The sequence below is a fragment of the Mauremys reevesii genome, linkage group 14 (genome assembly GCF_016161935.1).
Source record: "Mauremys reevesii isolate NIE-2019 linkage group 14, ASM1616193v1, whole genome shotgun sequence".
Lineage (NCBI taxonomy): Eukaryota > Metazoa > Chordata > Testudines > Geoemydidae > Mauremys > Mauremys reevesii.
In genome coordinates, this window is record NC_052636.1 from 17,543,014 (window position 1) to 17,564,889 (window position 21,876).

At 53.0% G+C, this 21,876-nt stretch overlaps 1 protein-coding gene and 1 pseudogene across 1 annotated transcript; one reads left to right on the forward strand and one right to left on the reverse strand.

The window, feature by feature from the left end:
• Positions 1–21,876, reverse strand: part of LOC120381549 — a 177,524-nt pseudogene that overhangs the window by 40,109 nt on the left and 115,539 nt on the right.
• Positions 11,828–13,016, forward strand: LOC120381376 (zinc finger protein 271-like). Its single transcript, XM_039499573.1, has one exon. The coding sequence runs from the start codon at positions 11,994–11,996 to the stop codon at positions 13,014–13,016; it is 1,023 nt and encodes a 340-aa protein (XP_039355507.1). The 5' UTR covers positions 11,828–11,993.

Sequence of the window (21,876 nt, forward strand, 5' to 3'; positions counted from 1 at the left end):
GGTGTTCCGGGGGTCTGTCAGGACTCAGCGGGACTCAGCGGGGCTTGGGGATAGGGGTTGGGGCAGTCAGGGGACAGAGAGCAGGGGTGGGGTCCCAGGGTGGTGGGGTCTCTGGGGATGGTGAGGGAACAAGGAGCAGGATGGGTCGGGATTCTGAGGGGGCGGGCAGTCGGGGGCAGGAAGTGGGTGGGGTCAGATAGGGGGCAGGTCCACGGAAATTTTTTTTTCTACGAAACCGGTCCCTAGTGCCACAAAGGGTGGGGACCGCTGCTCTAACCCTCAAGCTGGGCTGGCCCTTCTCCCACTGCTTTGCTGGAGATTGAGCCAGCCTCTCCAGGGCCTGTTATCACCCAACACGACAACAGGTGGCGCCATGCAGCCAACTAAGCTACCTGAGTGCTTTACCTGAGCCACTCAAGGAGAGAGAAGACAACAGCCAATTTCCCAGCGATAAGTGATAGCAAACAGATCAAAGCAGATTACTTAGCAAATAACCAAAAACTCAAACCAAGCCTAACATACTATCTGGATAGAATTTGAATTAGCAATTTCTCACCCTGACTGATGATAGTCCCCCAAGTTTCCATACACAAGCTAGAAATCCCTTTACCCTGGGACCAGCACTTCCCCCACTTCAGTCTTTGTTGCTCAGGTGCTGCCAGGAGTTCTCTTGTGTGTGGGGAATGAGGCCAAGAGATGATGTCACACCCCACCTTATGTAGCTTTTCCATAGGGCAGGAACCATTTGTTCCAAACTCAGTTCCCAGTCCGGTTTGTGGAAAAATACAGGTACCAAAATGAAGTTCATTGTCATGTGGTCTGGTCACATGCCCTAGAGTGCCCTGCTGAGTCATAGTAGCCATGACTCATAGGCTGGCTGAAACATTCACAGGAAGGCTAAGCTCTTCCATGGTCCATTGTCTTTGTTGATGAGCCATGAACTGTCTGGCTTCTTCATTGTTGTACCTGAAAGGCTCGTTGTGGGTGTTACCCAGAGTAAGCACATTTGAAAGACAGATACAGAGTCAATATCCATAACTTCAGATACAAACATGATCCATGCACACAGGTAGGATAATCGTATTCAGCAAATCATAACTTTTCCAATGACACCGCACGTGACTCATCTTGTACAAAATGCCTCATGTCCTAATCATATTATAATCCTGCCACTATGCTGAATATGGACTGTAGTGTCAGATAGCTCCTAATGTCAAGGCACAGGTGTTGGGAATGGAACCCTCTTTGTGGAACAGGAAATAACCGTCCAGCCAGGGCTGGGAAAACTTCCCAGACTCCCAGTGCTGGAGACTGAACCTAATTACACTTCATTAGTTACCCCAACCCCCGATCTTTGTGGCAACTGCAAACGTTATCGGTGATGATTTTATATTCTCTTCCAGGTCATGGATAAGAATGTTAAATAGCACAGGGCCAAGATCCAATCTTACGGGAACCCCCTAGAAAGAAATCCACTCAACCATGGTTCCCTATTTAAAATCCCAGTTTTTAATCTATTTAATGTATGCCGTGTGTATTTTGTACATTCTAGTCAAAATATTGTGCTGAAGCAACTCATATGCCTTCATATATTACATCAGTACTATTAGCTGCAACCAAACTTTTGATCTCATCCAATAAGGATATCCACTTAGTTTGATAGAATCTATTGTGTCTAAACCTTTTTAATGGATACTAATTACATTACTCTCCTTTCTTTATTAATGAAATCCAGTATCGGCTGCTCCATTCTTTTGCCCAGTATCGATTTCAGACTGACACACTTGTAATTAGCTGCGTCATCTCTTTTATACTTTTTAAAATATTGGCACAGCATTAGCTTTATTCCAGTCTTCTGGAATTTCCCAAGTGTTCCAAGTCCTAATTAAAATTAATAGTCCACCACGCTCCTCCAGCAGGTCTTTCAAAACTCTTGTTATCTGGACCCACGGATTTAAACACATCTAACTTGAATAGCTGCTGTTTAACGTCCTTGTGAGTTATTGTTGAAATGGAAAGACTGTCACTGTCAACATCTTATGATATGAGTTACATCATCTGTTTTTCTGCAAATCCAGGAGAGAAATATTTATTGAACACTTTTACCTCTTCTCCATGATTGTTGATAATTCTGCCATTTCCATCTAGTAATTTATCACTACCATTGTTAGGATTAATTTTGTACTTTTAAAAACTTCCTTCTTATTTTCATTGGTTGATCATTGATTTCTGTTAGCTTCCCTTGCCAGCTTTCTACAATTCTGACCTTCGAACTTAAATTATTTACTATTGACTTCCCCTTTCTTCCATATATTTTATTTGGAGAGTGTTGGGATTCCAACCAGGGAGCCAACAGCAGGGTCCAGAGCCAGCCCCATCTCCTATATTAAGCTCTGGCTAGTAGGTATGTGATAAATGTGATGACCCTGCCTCTGTCTGTCAGCTGGAAGACACAAAGGTTCTCTCTTTCTACCCTCTGATGCCACCTGGCTGCTCTAAGCAAGGTGAGGTGGGACTCTGTTAACATGTGCCTCCCAGAGCTTCCATTTACTTGGTGCTGCTGTTCCGTGAATAGTGGGGTTGTGAGTGGGGCAGCAGGTACTGAGTATTGGACTCTTGTTCTTTCAGGAGCCGGTGACCTTCGAGGAGGTGGCTGTGTATTTCACCATGGAAGAGGGGGCTCTGCTGGACCCCACTCAGAGAGCCCTCTACAGGGATGTCATGCAGGAGAACTATGAGACGGTGACCTCGCTGGGTAAGGGTTCCTGTCCCCTGGGTTATTAGAAGCTGTGGGGTCTCTAAAGAACCTGAGTAGTGATAACTTTATACCTTTATTTGTCACACAAGTTTTGACAAGTTTCCTTGCCCTCTCCCACCCACTAGTATCATTTTTGTCATGTGCCTTTTTGGTGCCGTCAGTCATTTTAAAATTGCATTGTATGTATCCTTATTGGATACATTAATAACTGCAGCTTTCATGCCTTTTCCTCATTTTAAGAGGAAAATACGCCACGTGTAGAATTCTAAATTGAGTAAATGGGTGTATGACTCATGCATGGCTTGTGTGACAGTCAGATGAGCTCCTATTTTGATAGGAGAGCGTATAATGTTGCCATTCAGGACCCCATGGGTGAAGGGAGAACAGAGCTGTGGGAGGGGAGGAGAAGGGGGGAGTAGATAATTCTGGGGTGCCAGGACATGGGGAGGGTGTGTGCAGGGTTAGAGCTAAGAAGCAGCAGGGAGGGATGAGGTTGTGAGAGACGTAGAGGGAACACAAGAAGCTCCCAAGGTGCCGGAAGATGGTGCTGGCTGAGAGTAATGGGAAGAAGTGGAGAGGAGTGTGGAGGAAGGGCACTGAGAAAGTGGCTCATTCTCAGGTGCTGAAGCTAAGTGGCCTGTCCCTGTGGAAGAGTGGGAGCTCTTGGGGGTCTAGTGCACTCAAGAGGCACCTCCCAAGGACTGTTTAAAAGCCAGGGCATTGCAGAGATCCTATGGATCCATGACAGTGCCAGAAGTTCAGCCTTATGGTGGAAAAGATATAAAACAAGAAAAGGATCTAAATGTGTATTTACCATCACCCCCTCATCAGTCCTCAGGGGAATCCCTGATCAGTTCCAAAGTGTATTAAAACCTTCCTTAAAGGCTCACCTCCTTGGTTATCAGGTGGCGTATTTTCCCTTCACCCTCCCACTTCCCTGGTTCTTGTCATGCAGACAGCAAGCAGCAAAAGACCAGAAGTCCGAAGCACAGATAATGCGATGTTTATTGGGGTTATTTCCAAGCAAGCATATTCCACTGCCCTAATGAACTTACACCTAGAAAAATTAATTCTTCTTCGAGTGATTGCTCCTATGCATTCCAGTTAGGTGTGCGCGCCGCGCGTGCACGGCTCTTCGGAACATTTTTACCCTAGCAACTCCGGCGGGCCGGCTGGGCGCCCCCTGGAGTGGCGCCGCCATGGCGCTGAATATATACCCCAGCCGGCCCGTCCGCTCCTCAGTTCCTTCTTACCGCCCGTGACGGCCAGTTGGAACAGTGGAGTGCTCCTTTACCTCCACAGCCCTAGCGTTTCTCCATTTCCTACGTGTTCATAGTTGGTTAAGTTAGTTTAGTTGTTAGATTAGTTGAATAAGTTTAGTTAGATATAGTATAGTTAGGGAATTAGGGGGGTTTAGCCCCTCTTCTTCCACAACCGGTGCGGGCTCATGCCCAAGGCACCGGGGTTTAAGCCCTGTGCGGCTTCGGGGACCCGCACGACTCCTGCCTGCGCTGCCTCGGGGAGACCCATCGTCCAGATAAGTGTCCCATCTGCACGGCGTTTAAGCCGAGAACTAGAAAGGAGCGGGACACTCGCCTAAAGCAGCTCCTTATGGAGGCGACACTTCAACCTCGCGCGCCAACCCCAGCGGCACCGAAATCGTCATCGGCGCGCAGCGCACCGGCAGCCCCGAGCCGCTCCGGTACTGAGACTGCTCGAGCTCCGCAGCCGGCACCGGCGTCCTGGCACCGTTCCCTCTCTCCAACGAGGAAACGGAAGACGGCGCAGATGGCCTCCAAGCCGCATGCTTCGGGACCGCTTGCCCAGCCACCACCGGCCCCTCCGGTACCGGCTGTGGTGGTGCACAAACCGTGCACGGTACCGTCGACTCCGGCGCCGCAAGAGCTGTTGAGTCCGGTACCACCCTGCTCCCCGGTGCCAACCGCGGTTGAGCTGCAGCTCCCGTCCACGCCCGAGACATTCTCGATGGCGAGAGAGCTCATCGAGCTCACAGAGGCACCGAGCCTCCGGCCCCCGGCACCGCCGGTGCGCGCCGTTCAGTCAGCGGGCAAGCCGGCGAGGAGGCGGCCGCCGCCCCCTGCCGGACGAGAGACGTCGGTCCCGGTCCCGGTCCCACAGAGGGTCACTGCCACGCCGTTCCAGATCTCGGCACCGTTCACCATCGCGGTACCACTCCCCGTCTCGGCACCGGTCGCAGTCCCGGTACCGCTCAACATCGCGGTACTGGTCGCACTCCCGGAGACGCTCCCGGTCCCGGTCGCTCGACCGTCGGTACCGAGGGAGGTCCGGATCCCGGTACCGATCCCGTCACCCCGACGCCCAAAGCCGCACCCCACGCCGTCGGTCGAGGTCCCCGTCGAGCACCCAGCACCGGTCGAGCTCCCAGCACCGCAACAGTCGCTGGTCCCGCTCTCCATCCCGGCACCGCGATGACCGGCACCGATCCTCGGCACCGTCCAGGGACCTGCTGCCGGCATCCACGGCACAATCTTTCAGCACCTCTGCCCCACCTTGGCCTTCGCGTCAGCCCTCAGTCGCCTCTCAGGCGGGCAGCGGGAGAGATCTCCGGGCCGTCCCCCAAGGCCAGGACCACGGACCGCAGCAGTGGGGTTTTTGGGTCCCTTGGGCCTACCACGAGCCTCAAGGTCTCCCCTTTCCCCCAAGGCACGTGGGCGCCTAACATAGGGTGCCCAAAGCCACGGTGAGCAGACCTCCCCCATCTCCACCGGGTGAGGCCCCGTCGCCACCTGGTCCCGCTCAGCATCCAGGGTCCGAGGCGGCTTCACACCCCCTGGAAGAACCAGCTCCAGAAGCGGTGGTCCAGGGTCTGTCCTCATCATCCTCGCCGGATGAGGCGGTGGCGGGGGCTTCTACCGCAGACCCCCCTCCTATTGACTTGAGGGCCCACCAAGACCTTCTTCGCCGGGTGGCGAAGGCTATCGACCTCCCCGTGGCGGAGGTCCCGGAGGATGACGACCCAGTGACCAACGTCATTGGATCTGAGGCCCCGCTGCGGGTGGCCCTGCCCTTCATCCGCACCATTCAGCAGAATGCCACTACCATCTGGCAGTCACCGGCGTCTGTCCCTCCCACCGCGCGTGGCGTGGAGCGCAAGTACTCGGTCCCGCCCACCGGATACGAATACCTCTATACGCACCCGACTCCGGACTCCCTTGTGGTACAGTCCGTAAATGACCGGGAGAGGCATGGGCAGCCCGCCCCGGCGCCAAAATCCAAAGACGCATGGCGCATGGACCTGTTGGGCCGGAAGGTCTATTCGGCGGGTGGCCTCCAGCTCCGGATTGCCAACCAGATGGCTCTTTTCGCCCGTTACACCTTTGACATCTTGATGTCCCTGGCGAAATTTTCGGAGCTGATCCCGACCGCCTCACGTCAAGAGTTTTCGGCCCTCTTGGAAGAAGGCAAAAAAGCCTCCCGGTCCTCCATCCAGGCCGCTCTGGACTCTGTGGACTTAGGAGCCAGAACCCTGGCCTCTGGTGTGACCATGCGGCGTATCTCCTGGCTGCAGTCCTCCACCTTGCCGCCTGAGGTGCAGTACACCCTTCAAGACCTCCCGTTCGACACCCAGGGTCTCTTCTTGGAGAAAACAGACTCCAGAATTCAGACCCTCAAAGATGGTCGAATTGCCATTCGCACCTTGGGTATGCACACACCGGCTACCCAGAGGAGGTCATTCCGGCAACAGCCCTACCGGCCCTTTACCCAGGCCAGGTCAAGGCCCTATAATAGTCGGCGTGCTAACCTAAACCGCCGTAGACCATCGGGCAACAGACGCAACCAGGCCCAGGCCCCTTCCAAGGCCCCTCAAGGGCCCAAACAGGCCTTTTGATGGGATGCCCGAGGACGGCCCATCAGTCTCCTTCCCAGATCCTACCCCGTTATTTTACAACCACCTGTCCCACTTCCTCCCGGCGTGGTCCCAAATAACATCGGACAACTGGGTCCTTCGCACTATCCAGTATGGGTACCGCCTTCAGTTTGTTTCGCCCCCTCCTTCCCACCCGCCTACCCCGTCCCTCTTCAGGGACCCCTCTCACGAGCAATTCTTCCTACAAGAGGTCGAGACTCTGCTGGGCTTGGGGGCCATAGAGGAGGTGCCGCACGACATGCGGGGCAGGGGATTTTATTCCCGATATTTTCTCATCCCCAAGGCGAAAGGAGGTCTCCGACCCATACTAGACCTCCGGGAGCTCAACAGGTACCTGCTCAAGCTCAAGTTTCGCATGGTCACCCTGGGGACCATCATTCCCTCCTGGATCCGGGAGACTGGTTTGCCGCCTCGATATGAAGGACGCCTACTTCCATGTCGCGATTTACCCTCCCCATCGACGCTACCTGCACTTCATGGTCAACAGTGCACGCTACCAGTTTGCGGTGCTGCCCTTCGGCCTGTCCACCACGCCAAGGGTCTTTACCAAGTGTATGGCAGTGGTGGCCTCAGCCCTCTGCCGTCGTTGCATACACGTCTACCCGTATCTCGACGACTGGCTGGTTCGCGGGACATCCCGACAGCTGGTAATGGACCAGATGACGGAAATACTATCCCTATTTCGGCTCCTGGGCCTTCTCATCAATGCCGAGAAGTCCACTTTAACTCCATCACAACGAGTGGAGTTCGTCGGAGTGGTCCTCGACTCCAGTTTAGCCAGGGCCTGCCTCCCTCGGTCTCGGCACCAGACAATGGTCTCCATCATTCGGGACCTACACACCTTTCCCACGACGACAGTTCGGTCCTGCCTGCGCCTCCTGGGCCACATGGCATCCTGCACATTCGTGACCACGCACGCCAGGCTGCGCCTTCGCCCATTTCAATCTTGGCTGGCGTCGGTGTACGCCCGCATCGTGACCCCATAGACATGGTGGTCACGGTCACGAAGCCTACCCTCGATTCGCTCAGCTGGTGGCTGGACCCAGAGGTCGTGTGCAGGAGTCCCGGTCCGCCCTCCTCGCCCATCCGTCACCATGACCACAGACGCCTCAGCGTTGGGATGAGGGGCTCACCTGGGCGACCTTCACACACAGGGTCTCTGGTCGCCCCAAGAGCTCTCCCTCCATATCAACGTCCGGGAGCTGCGAGCGATCCGCTTGGTGTGTCTCGCCTTCCGCGCCCGTCTGCAAGGCCGCTGCGTGGCGGTGTTCACGGACAACACGACGGCGATGTTCTATGTGAACAAGCAGGGCGGAGCTCGCTCCTCCCTCCTCTGCAAGGAAGCGATGCTCCTGTGGGACTTCTGCGTGACCCACTCGATTCGCCTGGAAGCGTCCTTTCTTCCAGGAGTGCAGAACACGCTGGCCGACCATCTCAGCAGATCGTTCCTCTCCCACAAGTGGTCTCTCCGTCCGGATGTGGCGCACACAATTTTCCGGAGGTGGGGGTTTCCCCAGATAGACCTGTTTGCCTCCAAGTAGAACAGGAAGTGCCACCTGTTTTGTTCGTACCAGGGTCCCTCCCCAGGCTCCCTGTCGGACACATTCCTTTGCTCCTGGACGGATCACCTCCTCTACACCTTCCCTCCGTTCCCGCTCATACACCGGGTGCTACTCAAGCTTCGGAGGGACAGGGCCCACGTAATACTCGTTGCTCCGGCCTGGCCGAGGCAGCACTGGTACACCCTGCTGCTCGAGCTCTCCGTTCGGGATCCCATTCCCCTTCCGCTATGGCCGGACCTCATCACACAGGACTTCGGCAGACTCTGCCACCCGAACCTACAGTCCCTCCATCTTACAGCTTGGTACCTGCGTGGTTGACCCACGCAGAGAGGGACTGTTCGGCGGCAGTACAGCAAGTCCTACTTGAAAGCAGGAAGCCTTCCACTCGCTCCACCTACCTCGCGAAATGGAAGCGTTTCGTGCTCTGGTGCGATGAGCGCGGCCTTAATCCCTTCCTAGTCCCTATCCCTACAAACCTGGACTACCTCTGGTACCTTAAACAACAAGGACTCGCGGTCTCCTCCTTAAAGGTGCACCTGGCAGCCGTGTCCGCCTTTCGTCCATCCATGGGAGGTCAGTCTATAATTCTCCAACCAGATGGTTTCCGCTTCCTTAAGGGCCTGGACCGCTTGTACCCACCGGTGCAGCGTCCTTCCCTAACCTGGGATTTAAATCTCGTTCTGGCCAATCTTATGGGACCGCCTTCGAGCCCCTGGCCACGTGCTCTCTACTCTACCTCTCCTGGAAGACACCGTCTTCCACGGAGACAAGGTGCAGCTCCGACCACACCCGGCCTTCCTCCCTAAGGTGGTGTGGGCCTTTCACCTCAATCAGGAGATCTTCCTTCCGGTCTTCTTCCCGAAGCCGCACGCCTCACCTCGTGAGCAACAGCTTCACACCCTGGACGTCCGCAGGGCCCTCGCTTTTTATATCGAGCAGACGAAGCCCTTCCGGCGTTCGACCCAGCTGTTTGTGGCGGTTGCCGACCGCATGAAAGGCGAGCCGGTCTCCTCGCAGCGGATTTCCTCCTGGGTGATGGCATGTATCCGGACATGTTACGAGCTTGCTCGCGTGGCACCGTGCCGCCTCACCGCTCACTCGACAAGAGCGCAAGCCTCGTCTGCCGCCTTCCTGGCCCATGTCCCCATCCAGGACATCTGTAGAGCGGCCACCTGGTCTTCTGTCCACACCTTCGCCTCCCACTACGCGTTGGTGCAACAATCCAGAGACGATGCAGCCTTCGGCTCAGCAGTCTTACACTCTGCCACGTCTCGCTCCGACCCCACCGCCTAGGTAAGGCTTGGGAATCACCTAACTGGAATGCATTGGAGCAATCACTCGAAGAAGAAAAGACGGTTACTCACCGTAGTAACTGTTGTTCTTCGAGATGTGTTGCTCCTATCCATTCCAGACCCGCCCTCCTTCCCCACTGTCGGAGTAGCTGGCAAGAAGGAACTGAGGAGCGGATGGGCCGGCTGGGGTATATATTCAGCGCCATGGCGGTGCCACTCCCGGGGGCGCCCAGCCGGCCCGCTGGAGTTGCTAGGGTAAAAATGTTCCGAAGAGCCGTGCACGCGCGGCGCGCACATCTACATGGAATGGATAGGAGCAACACATCTCGAAGAACAACAGTTACTACAGTGAGTAACCGTCTTTTTCACAACCACAAGCATTGATAAGGGATTTCTTGCCAGACAGGCTGCTGTCAGACTAGGTTTTCTTTAACCATTTTAAGATCTGTTTCTTTATCTGGTGGTGATGGGCAGTATCAGGACAGGATCATCTTCCTAACAGCCCAGTAGCACCTTATTTCAGTGTGACTGGTTTGGGATGTGAGGATGTGACCCTTCGCTTCCCAGCTGATGGCTGCCCCTGCTGCTTAGCCAAAGGTCTTAGCCTAAGAACAAGGCCTCAGACTGTCCTAGTGAGAGAAGGCCCAGACACAGGCAGACTGTGATTTTGATTCTTTGTTTTATACCCCTGTGTAGCAGGGTGGTCCCTTGCTCCTGCCCTGAAGGATTAAAACAGCCCGGGAGGGGCTGTGGCTGGAGAAAGCAGCCTTTAGGCTGGGTGGATTGGGGGAAGTGGCTGCAGCTGGGGCCATGCCCCAGACAGACTCAGCTGGCCCTATAAAGACAGAGAAGCCAGGGGCAGACAAGAGTCTCCCTCTGCCTGTAGAGGAAGAAGGGCCTGGCTGCAGGGAGCTGGACACAGGGTACCTGAGTGGAGCAGGGCTGGGGAAAGGCAGAGAAGCTGGGGAGCTCCTGCCTGGAAAGCCCCAGGCTGCGGCCTAGCACAAAGCCAACAGGTACTGGGGGTTGCAGAGGCAGCCTAGGGGTAGGCAAAGGCAGCAGGTCCAAACCCCTTTGCCTGTGGTGAGTGGCTGACACTGCAGTCTGCCCCAGTGAACGGGGGCTAGATGGAGACTAGGCAGTAACTGAGGCAAAGTGGGGATAGTGGTTTGGGGGTTCCCCAGGGAGGGGAGACCCAGATTGGTGGGGTACTGCCAGTGGGTAGCACCCCAAATAAAGGGGCACCGGGTCCAGGGAGGGGCAGGGGGGCCAGAGGACAGGCGGATCACCGGCCTGCAGAAAGCGCTCCAGAGCTGGAATGAGCTAATTCCCAGGAGTCACCAGCAGAAGGCACCGCAGGGGTGAGTCCGCTCATCTACACCCTGTAACCAGCTACGTGATAAAAATACACCTAACAGTGGGTTCTACCCCTTCCCCCATTCTGTGTCTGTCTTGTATATTTAGATTGTAAATTCTTCAGGGCATGGGCCATCTACTATTCTCTGTTTGTGCTTTGCCTAGCACAATGGGGACCCACTGTTAGTTGCTCCTTAGGCACTAAGGTAGTTCATATGATTTATTATAATAACTCTCCTGCCACTTGGAGCCAAGGAAGCTGGCCTTGGGATGTTACTGCTTAAAAATGAGCTGGGGGTTAAACCATGGAATATTCTTTGTGACAAGTATCCCACAAATTCCACTGACCTCCGTTGTTTTCTTTGCCTGGAGTAGGGTTTCCTATTTCCAAACCTGATGTGATCTCGCAGCTGGAACAAGGGGAAGAACCGTGGGTCCCGGACCTCCAGGGCTCTGAGAAAGAAGTGCTTCCAAGAGCTGCCTGCACAGGTGAAGAATTGGTTAAACCAACTCAAAAACTGTGCGGGAATGCAGGAAACATTTGGGATGCCCTACAAAGACCCTGTGAGCTCTTCAAGTTCAGGATTGTCCCCTGCAGATGTGGAATCATTATGGCAGATGTCACTCATGGCTTCCCTCCTATTCTGACTGACAACTGGCAGCAGGTTGCTCCCTGATCTCACTTTCCCCTGAGTGTTCTCATGAGATGCAGACCAAAACTGATCCCTTCCTTTCTCCTCTGGGGAAAATCAGCTCCTGATAGGTTTGATCTCTCCCACACATATTTTGGATTGTTCATCCCTTTTTCCATTCCTCTCTCTGAAATTTTCTTTCTTTCTGGCGCAGGTAGTGACCTATGCCTGGATTCTCTGTGTCTCCCATCAGGTGATGGGATGGTGAGTCAGAATGAGGAGGAGACACTCCAGCAGGAAGATGCTGAGCAAAGAGAACCACGTGGAACTTTATCAGGAAGACTCAAAGGGAATGTTTCCAGGAGTTGTGCACTCCCAGAAAAACCAAAAGCCTGTGAGACTCAGCAGAGGCCAGAGGAAAACTTTAGTAGCCACTTAGACCTCATAACAAGTGACAGAATCAACTTGGAAGAGACACACTACATGTGCCATGAGTGCGGGAAAAGCTTCAATCAGAGCTCTGCCCTTATCACACATAGGAAAATCCACATGGGTAAGAAAGCTTATGAATGTTCTGAGTGTGGGAAATGCTTCATTTGTCATTCAGCCCTCATCTTACATCAGAGAATCCACACAGGAGAGAGGCCTTACACGTGCTCTGAGTGCAGGAAAAGCTTCAGTCGAAGCTCACACCTTATCAGACATCGGAGAATCCACACAGGGGAGACGCCCTACATGTGCTCTGAGTGTGGGAAAAGTTTCGGGTGGAGCTCAAACCTTATCACACATCAGAGAATCCACACAGGGGAAACACCCCCCACATGCACTGAGTGCGGGAAAAGCTTCAGTTACAGCTCAGCCCTTATCAGACATCAGAAAATCCACGCAGGGAAGATGCCCTACACATGCTCTGAGTGCAGGAAAAGCTTCAGTCGGAGCTCAAACCTTATCACACATCAGAGAATCCACACAGGAGAGAAGCCTTACACGTGCTCTGAGTGCGGGAAAAGCTTCACTCAGAACTCTGCCCTTATCAGACACCAGAGAATCCACACAGGGGAGACGCCCTACACGTGCTCTGAGTGCGGGAAAAGCTTCAGGCAGCGCTCAAACCTTATCACACATCAGAGAATCCACACAGGAGAGACGCCCTACACATGCTCTGAGTGTGGGAAAAGCTTCAGTCTGCGCTCAAACCTTATCACACATCAGAGAATCCACACAGGAGAGAAGCCCTACACGTGCGCTGAGTGCGGGAAAAGCTTCAGTCTGCGCTCACGCCTTATCACACATCAGAGAATCCACACAGGAGAGACGCCCTACACGTGCGCTGAGTGCGGGAAAAGCTTCAGTTATAGCTCAGCCCTTATCAGACATCAGAGAATCCACACAGGGGAGACACCCCCCACATGCACTGAGTGCGGGAAAAGCTTCAGTTACAGCTCAGCCCTTATCAGACATCAGAAAATCCACATGAGAGAGAACTGTAATAAATCCTTTGACTAGGGTGGGCAAAATAAAAAAAAAAATCACATTTCCTAATTCCCACATTGTGATTTTTGCACCATCTTCACCGTGGTCTCTCAGCTCCCCCAGATGAGTTACCTGCTTCTGCCTTTTGCAGCTCACCCTTCTTCGGGGTCTGTCCTGTGATCTTTTCTATCAACTCCTTTCCTTTTGAGCCAGGAATGTTCATCAGCTCCTGGAGGTTTGATCCCAACAAGGTACACTGAGGCAAAAAGTATCTGTGCCTTACATCCACTAGGGCTGTATATGGCGTCGGCTGCTCAAGTTAGTCATCTTGGTGTAAAAAGACAATTAGAGTTGTTGTGCAGATGCAGCCCAGATGCAGGGGTTGGCATTAGCTTTCCCCTTGACCTGACCTAAACTCCATCACTTTCCCTAGTCTAAATAAACCCTGAGCATCACGGTTATACTGTTCCCCCATTTCACAGCAATTGTTAGTCATCGAGTTCTCCCTTCGGAAACCAATTGTTTCATTCCCAGTTGCTCTGATGTTGCTTCAGGTTGTGCTGCAGAGCAGATATTTTTGCTACTATTTTCCTCACTTAAAATATATTGAACTATAAGAAAGAGCAGGAACAGGGCAGGGATAGGGGAAAATGTCATTTCACCTGCTGTAACAACAGACGTAGTTAGGGTAAGTCAGAGGGATTCCCTTATTCCCCATCACCATTCCAATCCCCCTGTTGTTCAATTGGTTAGGTCAGTATTTTTTCTTAAGGGCTGGGAAGAAGATTCCCTAGTAAATTATTTGGAACTAAGCAAAATACCCATGTATTTCACAACGAAAGCAGTTGTGGCCCAGGCCCTGCAGGAGGTCGCTCCTGAAGAGATCTCCTTCCTAATCAGCTGCATGTTGCCTATTATTTGGGAAATACAATCCCTATTGAGGTAGGGATGGAAAAATGGAAGTGACATTTCTGTTCAGCTCACCCCTGGGAGATGCTGCAAATGTGTAGAAAATGAAATCCGTGTTGAATGTGATATAGCTGCAGAAAGATCCTATTTTTAATAGAGACCTGACATTTGCTATCTTACAGGGATTCTAAGCTGCACCTGAATTTAGTCCCTAATTTAAATCTGTGCCTCCAGATTAAAGAAATAAAAGGGCATAGTTGGGGGAGTTGTACCTCACTGTCGCTACTGATCTGTTGTGCGGTTGGTGAAGAATTCTATGCCAGAGAAGTGTGAAACTACTCCATGTAAGATCAAAGATTTGACAAGAACTCGGGTAGAAATTGCAGATACTAGTGGTTGGTTTTCACCCCAGAGATGGAAGCTATGGTGACCTGTGGCCCAGGTAAACTATTTTTAGAACCTGCTCCCTAATTAACTGGCACACACTCAAAGGACGCCATTATTAAATTGGGAACAACCGTCTTTTATCATTTGGCTCCAAAGTTAGATGAAGCACAGAGAGAGACAGCTGATTCCTTCAGAGCCATTCCATGCCTATGGGTCCCAATCTGGCTGCCTTGTTGGACAAGAAGCACTTCCATGCTGGGCAAATGATGGTAGCCAATGGGGGAATGTATGAGATTCCAAGTTCAGACTGCAGGATACATGAATGCTGAGTCCGAGGCTGTGATTTGGCAGGAGATGTCAAAATCTGAAGTGGTGATGGGTGTGTGATAGGAGCTTTTCTGGGTTGGTTTTTTTTATTTTTCATTTTTATTTATTTAATTATTTTTTGTTTTGTTTTTGCAACCAGTTATTTTTATAGGTGGTGAGGCCGCTTTTCCTTTTGAGCACAACTGTTTCATCCTCAGGCCTGGCTCTGGAAACCTCCTCAGTGCTGGCCTTCTGTTTCTTTCATGTTTAATATGCTAGGGTTCACACATCCACACTACATGTTGTTCACAGCAACAGATACTTTGAGAAACCTGCTGGCCTAAGTGGGCCTTTTCCAAACGGACATTGGCCCAAAGTCTGCCTCAATTCAGCTGGATTGGGACAGGCCTGTATCACAGGAGTGGTTCACACCTGATTTGCCCAGAGACCCTGGGGGAGTTGTGGTGAGATAGGATAAGTAGGAATCAACAACAATGAAGTTAAAGGCAATGGTGAAAAACCCTCATCTTGCAGGTCAACAAGCCTGTTCTGTTCATTCCCTCTGACGCATCTGGCACTGGTCACTCTCAGGCAGCACACTGGGCTAGATGGACCATTGGTCTGACCCAGTTTGACCAGTCTTGGGTTCTTAGTTAAGCCATCTACGGCCTTGTCTACACTGGCAGGTTTCTGTACAGTAAACCAGATTTCTGTGGTGTAACTCCTGAGGTGTGCACACTGCCAAGCCACTTAGTGCACAGAAACTGCACAGTTGCAGTGCTGTAAAAATCCACCCTGACAAGAGGCATACAGCTTCTGCACCGGGGCTACAGTGCCGCGGTACCAGTGTAGACACCCTGCTTGATTACAGCGCTGCAGCTGGCCTCGGGTACATGTCCCACAATCCCTGCTCTCTCCTCTCTGGTCAGCGGTTTGAACTGCATGGCCCTCAGGTGACCAACCGTGAACCCCACCCTTTAAATTCCTTGGGAATTTTGAATGTCCCACTTCCCACAGAGACTGATTATGGTTACAGACCCCTCCTGAAATTAGAGCAGGATATTGTAAAGCTTTATCTCATAGTACAGTAACACAATTCAAACCTGTCGGCACAGAGGAGAAAGCACTCCTTCAGTTCACATTTATTGTTACTGATCTCACTGACAAACTTCCTTTTCTCAGGGCTGCTCCCAGCACTTAGGGAGTTTTCCTCTTTTCCCATCCAGCTGTGGTTACGGGACTGCAGCAGCTCCCAGATGGCCAGCTTTGCTCTTTCGCTTACATCAGGCCTGCACAACACGCGGCCCGGGTGGGCTCACTGTGCGGCCTGTGGGAGGTGAGTAGGCAAGTGGTAGGTGAGAGAGCGGGGCTGAAGAGGCGGGTGGCCAGTGGCGGGGGCTGAGTCAGCGAGCCGGGAGGGTGGGGAGCTGAGGCGAGTGGGGGCAGTGGCGGGGCTGAGGAGGCGAGTGGGGGCAGTGGCAGGGGCTGAGGAGGCAAGCTGGGAGTGGGGTGAGGAGGTGAGTGGGGGCAGTGGCAGGGGCTGAGGAGGCGAGCTGGGAGTGGGGGCTGAGGAGGCGAGTGGGGGCAGTGGCGGGGGCCGAGGAGGTGAGCCGGGAGGGTGGGGCTGAGGAGGCGAGTGGGGGCAGTGGCGGGGCTGAGGAGCCGAGCTGGGAGGGTGGGGCTGAGGAGGCGAGTGGGGGCAGTGGCGGGGGCTGAGGAGGTGAATGGTGAGTCAGTGGCTGACCTGTTCTGCTGATCTGGTCTGGCTCCCAGCCCCTCTCCAAGGGTTGCAGCTGTCTGGAGGTGCTGCCTTCCTCAGTCCCACCTCATTCACTCCACAGGGCAACTGATTACCAAGGGGGGGGGGGGGGGAAGATCTTATTCTACTTCTAGCAAAGAGACAAAATTCTTTTACCTTAATTATACTACCTTAGGGGCCCCCTATAACTTATTACCAAGGTTCAATGTTTTGGTGGGGCAGCGCTGGGAAGGAGGGTTTGTTTCCGTGGAGCAGGCGGTGCTGGGGAGTATTTCAGGGGCTGGGCGGCACTGGGGTGATGTGTTTTGGGGGGGCCTTGGCGGTGCTGGGGGGGGGGTCAGCAGGGCTAGGGGGGTTCGGCCCTCAGCTGTTTTCTTTGGAGTAATATGGCCCTCGCCACTTTACGATTTGTGCAGGCCTGACTTACATCCTTCACTGCTTTGGACGAAGCTGCATTTGCCACCAGTTTAATCCATAGCTGAGACCTCAGGTACCAGCAGCTAGTTACAAACATTGAATTCAATTCCCATTGCCAGCAGTGGCAGGTTATCCTGGGCTGTCAGAGCCTCAGGATTTTTAAAACTTCTCTCCTGCTCAAGCCTTTAATCATTCCTGTGGCTCTTCTCTGAACCCTCTGCAATTTACCAGGGAAAGCAGCCAACCCATGAACCAACCAAACCAAACCAGGCTGGTCTGACGGATGTAACAAGCTATTGCCTTCCAAGGTTGAATACAAATCAGCTCATTCTATTCACCCAAGAGTTCCACTTTAAGGACTTTTTGTTTTCTCATTCCAGTCAAATCCTGTGCAACAGCATCGTTGTTAACTCACCACTTGGTCACTTCACATTCACAGGTTCCCAAAGTTGGCAGGTCCAAGTCTTTCCTCCCACATGCTCTCACTGGGGGAAGCCTCCTTGGCTTCAGCATCTCCTCAGACCAACCTTGGACCTTTCAGCATCCCTGTTCCACCCCAAGCCCTTCCAGTCATGAGTCCACCTGAATCAGACATCTCGGAAAGCCTCACCCCCCCCCCCCCGAAGGGGAGTCCTGCCCCCCCAACGTCCACGGTCCCCAGTGACTCTCAGCCAGCGCTGTACAACAGAAGGTTCGTTAGGGGTCTGGAATCCAGCCTGGGAAAGTTCTGTGTTCGCACAGGAAGCAGGAAGATTCAGCAACGTCCATCTTGGGGAGACCCCGAACTCAGAGCCTGGGCTCTCCCCTCGAGTCCCCAACCCAGCAGACTCCTTGCTCCCAACAGCCCGACTCAGCCAGGCCCTTTGCCCCTCGTCTGTCCTTTGTCCTGTTTCCCTAGCAACCTGCTCAGCTGGCCTCCAGCTCGTTCTTTGTTCTCCGACTCCTCCCGGCCAGCTGGCCTCTTGCAGCAGGTGCGCCTCGGCCATCGGTTGCTAGGAGACAGAATTTGTGGCCATTGTCTGGGCCCAGGCAGCTCGACAGCAGCCACACCTGCCCTTTGGGGGTCTCTGCCAAGATTTAACCCCCTTGTCCCACCACCGAGATCAGTGGTCCCAACACACTTCAGGGTCATGTCCCCCCTTACCTTTTTCCATGTCCCCCATGGTCCACGGCTGGGAATGGTGCCACTGCTACAGGCAAAGGGATGCAGACAGGGGTGAGAGGACAGGCAGGGGCCAGAGCTGGGGGTGCCAGTGACAGCTTGCGAGGGGGCAGGTGCTGGCTTGAGTGACTGGGATGTAGGAAAACCCAGCCTGCGCCTCCGGGCCAAGTCCACTGGTTGTCTCCTGTGTTGTGACATCCAGGTTTAAATCTTCCCAGCATGTGCTGCGGCTCGTGTATTAAGCCTTCCTGGTTGGCCTGGTCATTGCCAAAGTAGCTCAGTTGGGATTGCATTATCCTGAAGATCTGAAGGTTTCTGGTTTGATACCAGGCTTTAGCACCCCCTTCACCCTGGGCGTGTCGTGCTGGGCTTTCCTCTGGGTGTGCAGCTGTGCCTTGAACTCACCAGTTTTCCTAATTTCAGAGGCAACACTCGCAGAGGGCGTGTGTGGGGTCCTGTGCCCCACCTGGGTTAGCTATGGCCTGCTACATCATGTGGTGCTGCCAGGCTCCCTCCTGCACAGCAGCTGCTGGAGGGTGAGTGGAGAGGGCTGCCTTTGCTGCTTCCTCTCCTGCACTGTTCACAGCTGGGAGGGGCTGTTGATCATAAGGGGGGTGGGGCTGAACCTTGACATTGTGCCCCCTCCCTTCAGGAGACACCAGTCGTCTGTACCTGATTGCCAGCTCCTCAGCCAGAGGAAAACGTGGTTTTCTGCACCTGAGCTGCCAGCTCTTCCTTTCTTTCTCATGAAGGGGAGGAAAAAAGAATCTTTTTCAAACCCCAGTCCTACCGTTGACCAAGGTCTGACTTTCTAAGTTCCTTCTACAGTGGAGGATTTAGAGTTAGTGGGGCCCTGTGCGCATAAAGTCCATGCAACAATCCCCCTTCCTCCGAGCCCTGGTATGTCTCCAGTAGCTGCTGTCCCCTGGTTGCAGGGAAGGAAGTTTCCACCCATCCAGGAGACCCCAGCCTGGGACTAAAGTCAGCTTCGGGCTTCTCTCTCCCTTCTTGGAATCAAGTTCATGTTTTTACCAAGAGTTAAAGCAGCCTGAACCCCCAGAGTCTGGATCAATGTCACAAGTTCCCAGTGTCTCCATGGAAGAGAATTTGTTAAATCCCAGATGAGTGGAGTTAAATCAGTTCTCAGCCTGAGTCCTTAGGTCTTAATCCTGAGGCTATTGCCCCACCATGGGCCCATTTCCCTCCTCTCTTTCATACAGAAGCACAATTTTCTTTGCACAGACACAGGAACAGCAAGATCTTTCTCTGTCCCTTGTGCAAAGCAGGAGGCCAAATTCCATGGAAACAATGGACAAGCAGGGGGCTCTGGGCACATCCAGCCCTGGCCGTGAGATGTTCCCTCCCCTCTCTTTATGCCCCTGTTGTTATTTCATGGATTGTCTGGGATGGGGAAAAGCTGAGTTCACTCCAGGTGGAGGAAAGAACCCTGAAAATCTCAGGGCCACAGGGAAAACCCAACCCCTGCTATCAGGGGTCACTGAGGTGCTGGGGATTTGAGTAGGAAAGGGACTGTCTGAATTGTCAAGGTGGGGAATGAATAACAAATTACAAGATCCACATCATTAACTACCGCCACAGGCTAATCCTGCTGCAGATGAAAAGGAAACTGGGAGTGATTCTTTGCTGTGCAGCCATGGAAACAGTGACCCAATTGCACTGCAGTGAATGTGCTGGGGAAGGCTGGACTTTACAGGCAGGTGGAAATAGTGGATCCTAGAAATACCTGGAGTCCCCCACACCGCATCTGCCACCAGAGTTGGATGTTGAGCCGCTCACAGAGTCCCCCACCACCATTACTTTCTAGCAGGGGATTGCAGCACCCCCCACCCACTCAGAGGTGAAAGTAAGCCGGTCTGGTCTGGTACGGCGTACCGGCAAGAACCAGTACGCCGTGCTGGACCACACCGGCTTCCACGGCGGGGATTGAAATGGCTCTGGACTGCCCACGGCCAGGGCTCCGGCAGCCGGGCTGGGGCCAGGATTGAAAGGGCTCAGAGCTCCCCAGGGCTGCGGGCAGCCCAGAGTCCTTTGAATCCCGGCCACAGCTCTGGCGGCTGGGCTGGGGGCCAGGATTTAAAGGGCTCAGGCTCCCCTCAGCGGCAGCAGACCATTAATGCAGAGAAGCAGCAAAATTCATCAAACACAGAACTGATTCTGACTTATTTCCTTGGTCTTAAAGGAGAACAACAAGGACCTGAGTCTCCTCCCTGTCAATAACCCCCTGCTCAGCCAATCAGGGGAGAGACTGAGGACGGGAGGCTGAGGGTTCTCACCAGAGAGCCCAAAGGACGGCCCAGGTCACTGGTGGGGATCACTGCCCGAGCACTAGTTCAGCCCCACATTTTTGTGTGGACCTCCCACAGTGGGAGCTGCAGAGCAGAGCTCCACAACAAACACACACACACACACCCCTCCCTCCCTGTGTTGGGAGGGGAACAGGAGAAAGGACAAAAGAAGCAAGAGACGAAGAGAAAAGAGGGAGGGAGGAAAAAGTGAAACAAAAAGGACAAACCCTAATGTCCCCAGGGAAGGAGAAAACTCGAAAGAGGTTCCTCCTGGCGCTCACGTCCGTGAACCCGAATACTCTCTCAGTCCTCAAAGAGAGACCTGGAGAAAGAGACTTGCTGAAGCAAAGCCACAGGGGTCTCTGAGGTTTCCCTGGCCCCTCGTCCCTGTCCTGCCTGGCTGATGTCAGCATCTCTCTGTGAGGTCACCACCTCCCCACCACCTTGGACCAATAGTCTGAGGTCCTGCAAAAGGCCTTTGTGATGTCACTGCCACACCCCTCCCTTGCTGTGCCAATGTCCTGCCCCTGGCCAGGCACTTTGGAGGTTTGAGCTACTCCCTGTGGATCACCCCACGCAAGGAGTGTTCGTTCTAGGCAGCAAGCCGGCTAGACAGGGAAACATCAGACGCTGCTCCCAATGCTACACTCAGTTTTTCAGAAATTAGTCGACTTTATGGCCAGAAGAGACCATTAGAGCATCTAATCTGACCCCCTGCATATCTCAGGCCTCCTGTATGACACAATAGCTACTTTTGGGCAAACACATTCCAGAAAGGCATCTAGTCTTCATTAAGTGACATGAGGAGATGGCAAATCCACCACTTTCCTTGGAAGCTTGTTCTTGTGGTGAATTATCCTCGGTGTTGAATATTTGTGCCTTAGTTGTAATGTGAATTTGTCTCTTTTCACCTTCCAGCCATTGCGTCTGGTTAGGCCTTTCTCTGCTAGATTAAAGAGCCCTTTAATAGCCAATAGGCACTTCAACGCTTCAATGAAGTCACCTTTCAATCTTCTTTGATAAGCTAATCAGGTTGAGCTCTTTCAATAGCTCACTAGAAGGCATTTTTCTCCAGCCCTCAGAACATTTGGTGGCTCTTTGCTGCCTCAGCTCCAATTTCACAATATCTTTTTCAAATGAAGACACCAAAACTGGAGGCAGTATTCCAGTATCAGTCTCACTGATGCCGTGTCACCTCCTGTGACGTTACTGACATAATCTGTAACTATAGATCACCATTGCAACCACTGTTCTATATTTGCAGCCAATACTGTAGAAAGGTTGTTGTGTAAGAGGTCCATGGAGAGGTTCTGACTGAATTATTATAATGATGGTATCTCTAGATGTGTATCATCTTCATAGTTAAAGTTATGAATATTGGATCTATGCTGTCCCTATTTCAAATTTGCGCTCTGCTTCTGGGGAACACCCCAGCCAGACAAGCTGGTGTCAGTTCTGCCTAGCCTGCTTGATGGCCCATTAAGGACCATCAGCTCTACAATCGACCCATTGAGCGAAGGCAGATACACCTTGTGACTCAGCAAGGTCTGCAGGGACCTGCCTATGGACAGAACTCTAAGGTTTTTCTATGCCACATGCTGGATAGAGAGTCCTTGGGACAAAGAAAGCAAAGACCACATGGCAAGA